This window comes from Pan troglodytes, chromosome 9 (genome assembly GCF_028858775.2).
Source record: "Pan troglodytes isolate AG18354 chromosome 9, NHGRI_mPanTro3-v2.0_pri, whole genome shotgun sequence".
NCBI classification, from domain to species: Eukaryota; Metazoa; Chordata; class Mammalia; order Primates; family Hominidae; genus Pan; species Pan troglodytes.
Window position 1 is genome coordinate 71,746,033 of NC_072407.2, and position 14,908 is coordinate 71,760,940.

Below are 14,908 nucleotides of genomic sequence, written 5' to 3' on the forward strand. Positions count from 1 at the left end.
CTGGTCTCAAACTCCTGGCCTCAAGTGATCCTCCCATCTCAGCTTCCCAAAATGGTACACACCCTTTTAAATGACAAATTATATTACATTATAGATGGTGTCCTGAATTTACTTCTTCTACTCCACAATATACCTTCAATAACAAACCAACTATGAAATTGCCAAGACTCAATATAACAAAGGTTTGTTTATCCACTGTTCTCCTCCAAGTCCAGCACAGGTCAGTGGAGGCTCTGCTCCATGTGGTCATGCAGGGACCCAAGCCTAGAAGGTTCGCCAGGTTGTGACACAGTCACTGCAACCTCTTCCACATGGCTTGGTAGAGAAAGAGGGAGTGTGAAGAATCCACATTTGGCTTTTGGTTTTCTTTTCAGTTTCTATTATAGACATTTCAAACATACCCAAGTGTAGGTAGTGTAAACAGACCCCCATATACCAATACTCAGCCTCAGCAAGGATCAATATTTCACTGTTCTTGTTCCAACAATGACCTCATTCCCCACCCCCACCTTTTCTTGCTGAATCATTTCACCTGCAGATACTTCAGTGCATATCTAACAGATACAGATTTTTTACGTAACCATAATACATGATCCCCCTAGCAAATTAACGATATAATTCAGTACCCAGACCATTTCCATTTATTTCAATAGTTAAAAACTGTCTTTTTAAAGTTTTTTTTTTAACAGCCTCACCCATATGACCTCATTTAACCTTAATCAACTCTTCAAAGGTCATATCTCCAAGTACAGTCATACTTTGAGGTGCACTGGAGGTTTTTTTTTTTTTGAGACGGAGTTTCACTCTTGTTGCCCAGGCTGGAGTGCAATGGCGGGATTTTAGCTTACTGCAACTTCTGCCTCCTGGGTTCAAGTGGTTCTCCTGCCTCAGCCTCCCAAGCAGCTGGGATTACAGGCATGCGCCATTATGCCGGGTTAATTTTTTTGTATTTAGTAGAGACGGGCTTTTACCATGTTAGTCAGGGTGGTCTCGAACTTCTGACCTTATGTGATCCACCTGCCTTGGCCTCCCAAAGTGCTGGGATTACAGACATGAGCCACAGTGCCTGGCTAAGTTTTTAACATATGAGTTTTGGGGCCACAATTCAGCCATTTATGTGTGTGTATACACACCTATACACACACACACACACACACACACACACATATGGTTTTTGAAAAAAGAAATTCATACTGAAGAAAAGGGTTACAACTAAGAGAGAAGGTTTTGCACCTATTTTGTTGAGCTGAAAACCAAACAAGGCCCATGTGTTCAGTTGCTGGCTCTGTCTCCTGGGTCTCTTTATTTTCGACTTCAGTGATGAGACTGCACAGGAGGAGAGTGGCTCAGAGAGGACACGAAGGGGAAACCTGAACTGTGAGAGGTTTACAGGGAAGAATGAAAGTGGGTGACGCTTTGCCTTAAGCCATAAATGAAGGCAAGGGAGATCAAGCAGGCAGTCTTGACGTTAGCGGGGAAGTGAAAAAGAAGATGGAAGAAAGAAAGGAAGGGCCAGGGAGGAAAGGAAGGTGGGAGGGACAGTGGGTAGGATGGGGTAGAAGGAAGGTATCAACTTTCACACATCATTATCAAGAACAAGGAAAATTTCAACTTTAGTGTGAATAAACAATCATCGACAAATGCGGAGATTAATGAGATGACAGAATGATTAATAAATTGTTGGATAAGGGTTTTAAAGCAGCCATCATAAAAATGCTTCAACTGCAATTATGAATTCCCTTGAAACAAATGAATGCATTAAAAATCTCAGCTGTCAGCCAGGCACGGTGGCTCACACCTGTAATCCCAGCACTTTGTGAGGCTGAGGCAGGTGGATCACTTGAGCTCAGGAGTCCGAGATCAGCCTGGGCAGAATAGTGAGACCCTGTCTCTACAAAAAATACAAAAATTAGCCAGGCATAGTGGCATGTGCCTGTAGTTCCAGCTACTCATACTAGAGAGGCTGAGGTGGGAGGATAACTTGAGCCCAGGAGGCAGAGGTTGCAGTGAGCTGTGATCAGCCACTGCACTCCAGCCTGGGTGACAGAGCTAGGCCCTATCTCAAAAAAAAAAAAAAAAAAAAAAAAAAATCTTAGCTGTGAAAACTGATCTTACAAACTGGATTATTCTTGTCATACCCAACTAAACAAAGTCCAGAAGCCCCGGGGGGAAAAGCACTCCCGATACGTAACAGTATTTCAAAAATGTAATTCTCTGCAAGCCTGGTTGCTGAAACTGCCTGCTGTAACCTGAAATCAGTTTTACCCAATAGTTGCTGATGCAACCTGCTGCAACCCTAAGACTAGGTTTACTCACCGCCCTCGCTCACCAATCAGAGCTTGCCAGCTCCCCAAAACCTCCTTCATGCCAATGAACTTTCTTGAAGAGCAATAGGTAATATTTCTCCTTTTTACAAAACCTTTAACCTTCCCTTTGTTTTCTGGACATATTGAAGACTCCCTAGTCTGTATGTGTGCCACAAATTGCAATTCTTTCTTCCTAAATAAAATGTTTTAATTTCAGAGATTTGTCTCTATGTTTTACTGGATTTTGACACAGCAAAGAAATGGAAGTTATGGAAAAGAACCAAATGGAGAATTTAGGATTGAAAAATACAGCCAGGCATGGTGGCCCATGCCTGTAATCCCAGCACTTTGGGAGGCTGAGGTGGGTGGATCATGAGGTCAGGAGATCAAGACCATCCTGGACAACATGGTAAAACCCTGTCTCTACTAAAAATACAACAATTAGCCGGGCATGGTGGTGTGCACCTGTAGTCCCAGCTACTCGGGAGGCTGAGGCAGAAGAATTGCTTGAATCTGGGAGGTGGAGGTTGCAGTGAGCCGAGATCGTGGCACTGCACTCCAGCCTGGTGACAAAGCAAGACTCCGTCTCAAAAACAACGACAATCACACACACACACACAAAACCCAATAACAATAACAACAACAAAACCTTTCTGGATGGGCTCAACAGTCAAGTAGAGATGAGGGGGATGAAGTCAGTGAACTTGAGAACAGAGTGATCAAAAAAAACGCAGCTGTGCAGAAGTTGTGGTAATGAACCACAGGGAGAAAGCAGACCAGAAAGAAAATGAGCAGTCCCAGGGCCTGTGGAACAACAGCAAAACAGTGAAAATTCCTATCATGGGAGTCTCAGAAGGAGAAGATAGAAGAGTGGGGCTGAAAAAGTAGCCAGAAAAACAGAGGCTGAAAACTTACCCAATTTGGTGAAAGACATAAACCTACAAATTCAAGAAGCTGAACCAACCCCAAATAGGAACACAACAAAGAAATACATGGCAAGACACATCATAATTAAACTTATGAAAACTTAAGACAAACTCTCAAAAATGCTCAGAGAGAAATGACCCTTTACTCATAGGGAACACCAGTTGGAACAACAGTGGATTTCTCATTGGAAATCATGGAAGCTAGAGGAAGTGGCACATCTTTCAAATACTTAGAAAGCAGGGAAGGGGGAAGAACTTTCCGAAAACATCCTTCAGGGTTGAAGAGAAAATTCAGATATTCTCAGATGAAGGAAAACTAAGAGAATTTGTTGCTAGCGAACTTATTGTTTAAAAAATGGTTGAAGGGGGCCGGGCATGGTGGCTCACGCCTGTAATCCCAGCACTCTGGGAGGCCGAGGGAGGTGGATCACGAGGTCAGGAGTTCAAGACCAGCCTGGCCAAGATAGTGAAACCTCATCTGTACAAAAAAAAATACTAAAATTAGCCAAGCGCAGTGGCAGGCACTTGTAATCCCAGCTACTCAGGAGGCTGAGGCAGGACAATCGCTTGAACCCAGGGAGCGGAGGTTGCAGTGAACTGAGATCACGCCTTCGCACTCCAGCTTGAAGGGTTGGGTGCAGTGGCTCATGCCTGCAATCCCAGTACTTTGGGAGGTCAAGGTGGAAGGGTCACTTGATTCCAGGAGTTCAAGACCAGCTTGGGAAACATAGGGAAATCTCATCTCTGAACAAAATTAGCCAGGCATGGTAGTGTGTGCCTATGGCCCCAGCTACTCTGGAGGATAATGTGGGAGGATCTCTTGAGCCCAGGAATGCAGAGGCTGCAGTGAGCTGAGATTGTGCCACTGCACTCCAGCCTGGGTGACACAGTGAGACTCCATCTTAAAAAAAAAGAAAAAGAAAAGAAAAGAAAATGTTCAAAGGAAGTTCTCTAAATAAGCTTTGGAGTTCAGAAAGGAAAGAGGAATATCGGACTGATTAAAAATAGGGGTAAAAATACAAGATTGTCCTTCTTACGCATTTTAACAATCATCTTTGATGCCTGACACCAAAAATCATGGCATCTGATGTGGTGCCCAATATATGCAGAGGAAAGACTTAATGATAATTTAAAAGTGGAGGAGAAAGAGACCTAAGTAAAGGTAACGCTCTTGCATTTCACTCAAAATATTGAGCTGTTGATAGCCTCAGACCATGGTGCGTTATGCAGGCAGTCATGTATGTACACAACCATGCAATGCTAACGATGGGGATACGTCCTCAGAAATGCATCACTGGGTGATTTCACCATTGTGCGAACATTATAGAGTGTGCTCGCACAACCCTAGATGGTGTCGCCTGCTGCACACCTGGGCTATGTGGTACAGCTGATTGCTCCTAGGCTATACACCTGCACAGCACGGTACTGCTCTGAACACTGCAGGCAAAGGTTGCACAATGGTAAGTATTTGTGTATCTAACATATCTAAAAACATAGAAAAGGCATAGTAAAATATGGAGTTTTAATGTTATGGGACCACCATTGTATATGTGGTCCACCGTTAACTGAAACATCATTACGGGGCGCATGGCTGTATTGTAAAACTCAGTGTCTGTCTGTCTGTCTCTCTTTCTTTGCCTCTAGTGGCAAAAGGTACACCTTCTCTCCTCGCTCCCCTAATTGAGGTTCCTTTTTGGTCACCTTGACAGTGGGGGAGGGAGTATGAGACTAAGGCAGGCAGGATGCTGTCTCATGTCCTCCATAACTGAATGGACAATTTCTGCATCTGGGTGGCCCTGCCCCACCCACTCCCTCTCCTCTTTGGTCTTGTAGAACATTTTTGGCTGTCATTTCCCAATCCAAAGAGGGAAGGTCGCCCAGTGGATAGTGAACTGTAGGAACCTAGGGGAATACCTGTGCCGTGGGTTTTCCTCTGGGGAAGTGTCTCTCCCCTTCTTAGTCCTAGCATCCCACGAGGGCTGATTTTTCCCCGGGCTACAGAAGGGGACACAGCCCAGCTGGTCAGAGCCTCCTGTGCCTAGTTGGGACGAACAAGGGACACAGGAAGGATCCCTGAGACCCAGTCTGGGGCTCTTGCTGGAGTTGTTGGTAAGAGAAGAGAATTGTCCATCATCTCGGCTGAGGCTGCTGGGGCCATCTTGTCACTACAAAGGGAAAAGATGCTTGAAAATGGACAGACAGACAGACAATGCCTGGTGTGGTGCCGGTTCCCAGGTCCCGCATGCCTAAAGCCTGGCACCTCCTGGCCTTCTCAGTAAAGGTGAGCCAATAAGTTCCCTTGTTTTTCCTACCTCAAGTCAGTTTGAGTTGTGTTTTCTGTCACCTGTGACCACAAGAGTCCTAATGCCGGGGTGTTGGGTTCCAGCCCCCTCCTTGGTTAAGAGGCCTTTCCCAGCCCCTGGGCACTTTGCCAGAATCCCCAGGAGTCAACAGGCCTTGAGGCGACGAAAAGGTTCTCGCTTTACAGATGGAGAAACAGGCCCGAAGAAAGAGTGGGATTCACTCAAGGCCTCCCTGCCCCTGGGATCTTTTGAATTCCATTTTGGAGTCTCACCAGCAGAGAGTCTTGTTCAACGGAAACAGTTTTTTGCTCCAGTCTTCTCTCATTTTTAACTCCATGTCCGTGGTGTGGGCCTAAAGCTGGGCTTGCCAGACAAAACACAGGACACCCGATTTGATTTGAATTTGAGATCAGCAATGAATAACTTTTTAGTATACATATGTTCCAAATATTGCATGGGACACATTCCTACTGAAGAAATGCATTGCTCACCTGAAATTCAAATGTAGCTCAGATGCTGTATTTTTATGTATTTGGCAACGCTATCTAAAGCAGGGAGAGGGGATGCAGGAAGAGGGCAAGGCTACCTCTTTATGAGGAGCAGGGGAAGAGTCAGGGTAGGGTGGGTGCTAAGATGCAGCCTCAGAAAAATAATCTTCCCCATCTCCTGCCAGAATGCCCGCGTCACCCACGGTCTGTCATCAGGGTTTTGCAGCTGCCAGGTCAGTAAAAATGTGGCCTGGAGAGCAAACATATTAACCATCAACAGTCTAGTGTGAATTAGTTTACGCACATTTACTTGTTATCCTCAGCTGTGCAGAAGGGAGAAGACTCCAGAGAGGGAGGTGCTGATAAGCCTCTTTCTTCATTTTCTCCCTGAAGTGCTGGTCTTCAGAGCACAAAGGATGGAATTTGAACTGGTTCCCTGCACACTAGAACCACAGGGGAGCTTTTTTTTTTTTTTTTTTTTTTTTTTTTTTTTTTTTTTTTTTGAGAAGGAGTCTTGTCTTGCTCTGCCGCCCCGGCTGGAGTGCAGTGGTGCAATCTTGGCTCACTGCAAGCTCTGCCTCCCGGGTTCATGCCATTCTCCTGCCTCAGCCTCCCGAGTAGCTGGGACCACAGGCGCCTGCCACCATGCCCGGCTAATTTTTTGTATTTTTAGTAGAGATGGGGTTTCACTGTGTTAGCCTGGATGTTCTCAATCTCCTGACCTCGTGATTCACCCACCTCAGCCTCCCAAAGTGCTGGGATTATAGGTGTGAGCCACCGCGCCCGGCCCACAGGGGAGCTTTTAAAAAATCCCAGTGTCCAGACCACACCCATTCCCATTAAATCACAATCTCAGCTGGGCACGGTGGCTCATACCTATAATCTCAGCACTTTGGGAAGTTAAGGCAGGAGGACCTCTGGAGCCCAAGAGATCGAGACCAGCCTGTGCAACATAGCAAGACCCCATTGCTACAAATTAAAAAAAAAAAAAAAAAAAAGAGCTGGGCATGGGTCTGTGGTCCCAGCTACTTGAGAGGCTGAGGCAGCAGGATCCCTTGAGCCCAGGAGGTCAAGACTGCAGTGATCAGTGATTGTGCACTGTACTCCAGCCTGGATGACAGAGTGAGACTGTCTAAAAAAAAAGAAAAAGAAAGAAAGAAAGACAGACAGACAAAAAACTCAGAATCTCCATGAGTGGTTTCCAGCTATCATCTTTTTTTCAATGTGCAGCCAAATTTGAGATCCAGTGGACATAATAGCTCAGGACACATGGTTCTATCCTTGGTGAGGTTTGCTGTGGATAGGCAGCCGGCTCTGTGCCAGGAATCCCGCAGACATCATTTCACTGGATTTCTGTATAGCCCTACCATGCAGACCCTGTTAACCTCATGTCCGCAGAAGGATGCAGGCTCAGAGGGGTGATGTGACTTACTCAAGGTCACACAGCAATCAAAGGGCCCTGCCCACAGCCCCTGAGCTGCCTCCAGGCTGTGTGGCTCCAGGAGAGTGCCTTTCCTGTCTGGCCCCTGCCACGGGTAGAGAAGGCTGTGTCCACAAGCATCATCCAGCCCTGCCTGTCAGCTCTCTAATCAGCATGGTTACATGACAAGGACACCAAAGAGTGAGAGAAGCATCTTGATTGGCAGATGGAGACAGGGAACGCCCCAAGGGTTAACTCTAGATGTCCTGGGCTTGTCATCAGTAAGAATGACAAGTGGAGGTCCCTTTTACTGGAGAGCAGGGAGGCTTCACCTGAAATAGCCTTCGTAGACTTGAACAATTACATTACCCCCCTCGCTGCCAACGTAAGCACCTGGGAACTACTGCCCTGAGTGACCCAACCCTCCTCCCTGACTCCCTCCACCATCCCTAATCCCTGGCAAATGCTCACTTGGAATCATGTTTCATGCACACGTTGGTGTCCGGTTGCACCTGCTCCTCCTTGCACTCAGGATGTGGCCCACATCTGGTCACCCTGACCGCTAATTCTTGCCTTCCCAGCCTGCCTTGCAGCTGGGGCTGGCCTGGTCCTGTGATGCAAACCTGGTTCTTAGGATGTAGCCGGAATTTGCTGAAAGGTTCTAAGGAAGTTTTGGCTTTCTTGATGAGAGAGGCCCAGCCCGAAATGATTCCCTCTCCCTGAGTACAGGGCGCTCAGCTGAAGCCACAGCAGCCCTGGTGAGACGAGGCCCCAGCAGGACAGGGACACCAAGGGAATCACACAGGGCACAGCCCAGGCATCACTGGGTCATTGGGTCCCTCTGGATTTGTGGCTGGACAAAAAGAAATCCTATTTGCTCCGGTCAGTGGTCCTCCGTTAAGGGTGATCTTGCCTCCTAAGAACACGCAACAACTTCTGGAGGTATTTTGGTTGTCACAACTTGAGGGTTTCTACAGGCATCTAATGGTGGGGGGTGGGGGGGGGGTGCTGCTAAACGCAGGAACGTCTTTCCCCAAGGAAGAGTGCTGAGGGCGAGAGGCCCTCACTTAGGCCGCTGTTCCTTGGTGTTTCTGTTTCCTGCAGCCAAAAACACTCCTGGCAGAGAGGCCGCCCTAACCACTGAGATTGCTAGAGAGAAGGTGGACTGAGGAAGCCAAGCCCCTAGGCATGAGGAAAGGGCAGGACAGCAGGGCCCAAACCAGCCTCCACCACTAGAGCTGGCTGGCCCAAATCCACTAACTTCCCACCCGAGCTTTTGGTGTCCAGGGCAGACACACCGAGGGTTTCCTCCCATGGACGGTGCTGCCCCCCACCAGCCCCTTCCCCACCCTCCCTAACATTCTAGGCAGATAATAGAATGCACCTTTTGATACAAACAAACTCCATTTTAATATACAAAACAAACCTCACTTACATACATAAATATAATTTGGGGGCATAAATAATGTAAGAAAATAAGAGATGTACATATCAAAATAAATTACTCATAAATATCATGTTGGAAAACCAAGTGCTGGGGAAAGGGTTCTAGGTCTTCCCCCGCTGCTTCCACACAGCAAGTTATTGACAAGACTTGGGGTCTTCAAATCTTTTCTTTTCCTGATTTTTGAACAAGAAGTGCAGGTTGACATAAGGTGGGGGGCCTGGGAGGCCCCAATCCATGGGGAGGCATGTGAGGTGGGCAGAGGGCTGATGGACTGGGGGATGGAAGCAGGTGACACCGGGACAGCAAGTTATTCTCAGGACAGCATCCATGACAGAACTGGCCTGAGGGGGAATTCTCAAGTTGTCCCAGGGCTGGAGTGGGGCTCCAGGCTTCCCCTACTCCTGAAGCCTGGTGGGCCATGCCTGCTCCAGTCAGTTCTGGCCTGGAGGGATTTGGGAAGGGCAAATGGTCCCTGGAAGTAGAGATATAGATCAATTCCCACATGGGGTTGAGTGAAATTTACCTGCTGTTTTACAGAGTGGATCACCTGCTCCTGAAATTAAAACCACTGCCTGTCTTCTGGCTGCTCCTGGGGAAGTGATGAGAAAAAATTAGAGAATTTCAGCTTGACATAAGAATTTTTCCAAAGGAAGTGAGTTCCCCATTGATGGAGGTATTCAAGCAGGACTGAGACAGCGCAGCAGCTTGTCCAGCAACCTCGAGGGAGCAGAATGGGGGCCCAGGCAGCAGCTGGGCAAGCTACAGGCTTACAATGTTATGATCAGACAAGTCTATTGGCTAGAAACTGGCACTGCCAATGGAAAACTCTGAATATGTACAACTTCTAGATGTTTCTTCCTAAAGCTAAACAGAACGTGGACTCAGGACTGTTCTTGTAGAAGCACGGCCCCCACGCTGCAGGTACCACAGCCCCTGGCAGCAGTGAAGAGGCCCGGGCATGGCCTCAGTTACTTCTCAAAGCTGGGACTCCTCACGGCCTCCAGTCCGGTGACAAGCCCAAATGGGTCCATGCTGTCGGTCTCCAGGGGCGAAGAGAACATGTCAGATTCCAAGTGGCCCCTGAGGTCCTCAGGCTCCTCTGGGACCATGGGCAGCATGGGCAGGAAATGAGAGAGTGGAAGAAAGCCTCTGTTCTTGTACAGCTGCCGCTGTTTGGCACTGCTCAGGGAGACCGGGAGGCGGTGCTTCTCGGATCGGTACACATTGTAGCCATCTGGGCGGATCTCCTCCTCGAAAGCACAGTCTTCCTCCGAGTACTGAAGCTGCAGAGAAAACAGGCAGCTCTGAGCAATCCACAGTGGACAGGGAACACGGGTCCACATGGACATTTGTGCTACAGACTGTCCCTGGTGGCCACCAGCAGTGACCTTCCACATGAGCATCACTTGCATGTTTTATACATACTTCCTGATGTACACACTGTACGTGTAAGTATATATAAAATATACCTTTATATATGTAAGTATATATAATATATAATGTACTTTAAGGCCAGGCACAGTAGGTCACACCTGTAGTCCCAGCACTTTGGGAGGCCCAGAGCAGATGGATCACCTGAATCCAGGAGTTTGAGACCAGCCTGGGCAACATGGTAAAATTCCATCTTGACAAAAAGTACAAACATTAGCAGGTCATGGAGGTGGGCGCCTGTAGGCCCAGCTATTCGGGAGGCTGAGAGGTGGGAGGATGGGTTGAGGCTGGGTAGTCAAGGCTGCACTGAGCAATGATCATGCCACTGCACTCTAGTCTGGGTGATAGAGCAAGACCCTGTCTCAAAAAAAAAAAAAAAAACCCACAACTATATATATACACAGAGAACACACACACATATATAAATGTACTGTAAGTGTAAGCATATATAATATGTACATTATGTTAATATATAACCCATTAATAAATTAAATATACATTTATATACCTTTATAAATTATAATCTTTATATAGATATACACGCACACAGACAAAACTGAGGTTTATTATTTCATATATGTATATTTTATGTATATACTTAATACTACATATACACTCTATATAGACCCAAATAATTTCCACTAAATTACCTCACTTTTTCGAGAGCCTTGTCCTAAGCAATAATATCCATCAACCCACAGGAATGCCGTCCGTGTTTCCCTCACCCTTTACATTACAGACATAACTCCTGGCATTTAAAAAGTTCCTGGGTATTTCATTGGCACTTTGGGAAACACTGATAAACTGGGTTGTCATCTTAGGATAGGTCTTTTAAATAAATTGCGTGTGATCCGATCTGGGTCCCAGATGAAAGCATCTGTTCCCCACCTATCTCAGAAATCACTGTGTGCCTTTATCATTCTAAGGCCTTCTGGTCTGCAGCAGTTCTGAGAACCATCAGCCCCGCTGTCTCCTCCATTCAGTCACCAAGGGCCTTCCAGGCAGGCTGCCAGGAGGCAGATCTCAGCAGCCCCTCCCCCAGGCCAGGCCAGGCCAGGCCAGGCCAGGCCAGGCCGGCGCCCAACTGGTGGCCGGAAATGTGTGCTGAGGGAAGCCTCGTCTTAGAACATTCATAGTCCACGGGGTTGAGAGGTGCCAGTGGGCAAGTGCCATCCCACACCGGTGTCATTACCCCTTGGCGACCCAGGACAGGCGCAGGCGGGAGCCGGAAGGGCTGGGCAGTAAACACACTGCAGGACGGCCTCAGTCAGGTTCCTGCCTAAGTCTGCAAAGGTCACTGAACTGCAGGTGGGTGACAAGGTACCTGTGCTAATAAGCTCCTGATAAGAGGCTCATTGCAGCAACCCAGGCTCCTGCCGAGCCCACGGATGGCTGGGACAAAGCATCGGACAGCAAGCGTGATTTCTCCCAAACTCCCAAAAATGCCAAATGATCAATAAACAAGGAACACAAAACCGAATGATTGGAGGACCTTCTTCTATTTACTTGGCTTGTCCTTTGGGAGAAATTAGTATCACTTTCTCCATACAGAAAACGAAATGACTTCAAGTTTCTAGAAGAATGTGGCATTTTTATTTAAGAAAGAGGCCAGGCGAGGTGGCTCATGCCTGTAATCCCAGCACTTTGGGCGGCTGAGGCAGGCAGATCGTGATGTCAGGAGTTCGAGACCAGCCTGGCCAGGATGGTGAAACCTCATCTCTACTAAAAATACAAAAAAACTAGCTGGTCATGGTGGCACGGTGCCCGTAGTCCCAGCTACTTGGGAGCTGAGGCAGGAGAATTGCTTGAACCCCGCAGGTGGAGGTTGCAGTGAGCCAAGATCATACCACTGTACTGCAGCCTGGGCGACAGAGCAAGCGAGACTCCGTCTCAAAAAAAAAAAAAAAAGAAAAAAGAAAAAGATCCTCAATTTCTGTTAGACCATGCACAGGGGATCAAGAGGCACAAAGGGGACTGGGCGCGGTGGCTCACACCTCTAATCCCAAAGCACTTTGGGAGGCCGAGACGGCCGGATCACTTGAGGTCGGGAGTTCAAGACCAGCCTGGCCAACATGGTGAAACCCCATCTCTACCCAAAATACAAAACGTAGCTGGGCGTGGTGGTGGGTACCTGTAATCCCAGCTCCATGGGAGGCTGAGGTAGCAGAAACGCTTGAACCTGGGAGGCACAGGTTGCAGTGAGCCGAGATCTGGCCACTGCATTCCAGCCTGGGCGACAGAGCAAGACTCTGCCAAAAAAAAAAAAAAAAAAAAAAAAGGCACAGAGGGATTTCAGGTGACCCAACCCCCAATTTGGGCAGAATGGCGGGTTAGGTTGACGTCCCCTGCTGGCCTCCCATCATTAGGAACCCCCACACCCCCCGCCATAGTAAATGTCAAAATTAAAGTTGCAAGGGTGGGTTTGGAGCGGCTCTGGGTGGGAGTCAGCGTCCAGCGTGCCGACCACCCCCTTTCCCTGCAGTCCTCTCACGCAGGACTCCGCCATAAAACCTGAAACGGGCGCTCTGAGTACACGGAGCACGGCAGAGGCACCGAGCAATTTTGAGACTCTAAAATGCTTTGTCCCGCTGTTCACAAAGGAGCTGGTTGGGCCGGAGGCGGCCCCGCCTCTGCATCCTTTCTGGGGTGGGGGCCCCGGGCAGGCGCGGCCACCCCCGCCCTGGCCCCTGCTCCGCCAGGGAGTCCGGGGCTGCGTGTGAGGCCTGCGCGGGCCGAGACCTCACACAGCCTCCTCTGCGCGCGGGGCCGCGGGAGGGGCGCGGGTTCGTTCCTTTGAACTCCCAGCCTTTGTTCCCCGCCACCAGAGCCCCAGCACTCGTACACTTCCGGCCTCGGGACCTCTGCGGTTACCTGGGCCTTCCCTGCCAGCCCCCACCCCCTGCCCCCACCAGAAAGCGTTTACAGGACAGGTGAGGCCCGCAGGAGGAAAAGCACTCCCCTGGCGCAACATGACTCCAGCGCATCTGCGTCTAAGCCACACCATGCTCCTGGTAGATTAAAAATTAATTCTAAAAAAAAAACAATCTCTCCTATCCCAAATGCACTGTTTTCTGCCTTGCTTGACAATTGATTTGTTTTTAAAGGAAAGTTATGAGTAGATCCTCTTTTTTCTTTCCCATTCTTTTTTTCTTCTTTTATACTGGAGGGAGGGAAACGGAGGCGAGGACCACACACACGCAGGCAGAGGCTGAAAAGGCCCGAGGTGGGTTTTCCTGTTTAATATCAAAGGAGGCCGAATAATGGGTTTCCTCGGTCCGGCTAGGCCGGCCTTTGACTCAATTGGAAATGCAAAGGCAGCTTTTGCCTATTCTCTGGCTGCTGGCTGAGACCCTAAATTTCCGTAGGAAATCGTCGGACATGCACTTAATCGGTCTTTGCAATCTTTCCCTCGAAGTTGCACGCGGGTCTGGGCGGAGGAGGCGAGGAAACCCTGGATTCGAACCAGCGCCTTTCTCTCCTTCAGGCCTCCGCCCGGGGACAGGCGCCGGTCCCCCGCCCCGGCGCATCCGCCCCGTGGGGACACTTACCAGCCCCTGCATCTTGCCGTCGGCGCCCATGCAGAGGTACCGCACGCTGTGCACGCCCTTGATGGCCACGGTCCGCAGAGCGACTGCCTTGATCTCCAGCAAACCTAGGCGCAGGGGAAGCGAGAAGCTGCAGCAGGGACCGCTGGGCCCGCACCACGTGGGTGCGGTCGGTCCACGAGCCTGTGCTTCTCCCTAGCGTCCCGCGCTGTTTGGGGACTAAGGGAGGGATCCTAACGTCCAGGTGCCAAAACCTGGGGTTCCCGGGAGTTGAGGGGTCCGCAGGAGCCTAAGGGTGGCAAAGGAAGGAAGGGCGCTGGGGTGGGGTGCGCGCAGCAGGGTGGGGTGCGCGCGGCGGGGCGGGCGGGGGTGCTGGCGAGAACTCACTGTGCGCGCTCTGGCCCCGCGCGCAGTCCACGACGCCGTCCGCACGGATGCGCAGGAAGCAGCTGGAGAGCCCGTGGGGGCCGGAGGTGTACAGGTGCCGCAGGCGGATGGGGTCGCCCCAGCCGTAGTGCACGTGGGGCCCCGCGTCCGAGAAGGCGAGGGGGCGCCCGGCCACGGCCAGCCAGAGGCCGGCCAGGATCCAGACGTGGACCACCACACACCCGCTCCGCATGGCACCTCCCTGGGGCTCTCGGCGCAGCTCCGGCGATGGGGGTGCGGGAGGCTGGGCGGCGACCGGGATGCGCTGCGGGGCTGTGAGTGCCGGGTTGGGATGGTCGTGGCCCTAGATCCTGGACGCAGCGCTCCTGCTCTGACGGCGCGGCGGCTCCGGGCCGGCAGCCTTATATAGTAGCGCCTTACGGGCCCCACGGGTAGGTGCCCAAGACACCCGAGCATTTCTTATCGGGATTGCATCAAGCCTCCGCCCCCCGCACACACCCACTCACACCCCGCCTCCGGCCCCAGCCCCAGCCCCCTCCCCGGGCCCGGGCAGGCAGGCGGCGGCTTCTTGTCCCAGCCGGGGTGACCCCGCCCAGGCCGTTCGGATCTGCGGGAGGAGGAGGCCTCGCTTAGCGGCCGGGTTTCGGGGAACTCC

General features: G+C 50.1%; 1 protein-coding gene across 1 annotated transcript; it reads right to left on the bottom strand.

Annotated features, from left to right (window-relative positions):
- Window positions 1–8,834: 8,834 nt before the first annotated feature.
- Window positions 8,835–14,631, bottom strand: FGF19 (fibroblast growth factor 19). The gene is made up of 3 exons (XM_016922440.4): window positions 14,254–14,631; window positions 13,870–13,973; window positions 8,835–10,173 (listed from the first exon to the last, which is right to left on the bottom strand). The coding sequence occupies exons 1-3, from the start codon at window positions 14,483–14,485 to the stop codon at window positions 9,859–9,861; spliced, it is 651 nt and encodes a 216-aa protein (XP_016777929.1). The 5' UTR covers window positions 14,486–14,631; the 3' UTR covers window positions 8,835–9,858.
- Between the last annotated feature and the right edge of the window lie 277 nt (window positions 14,632–14,908).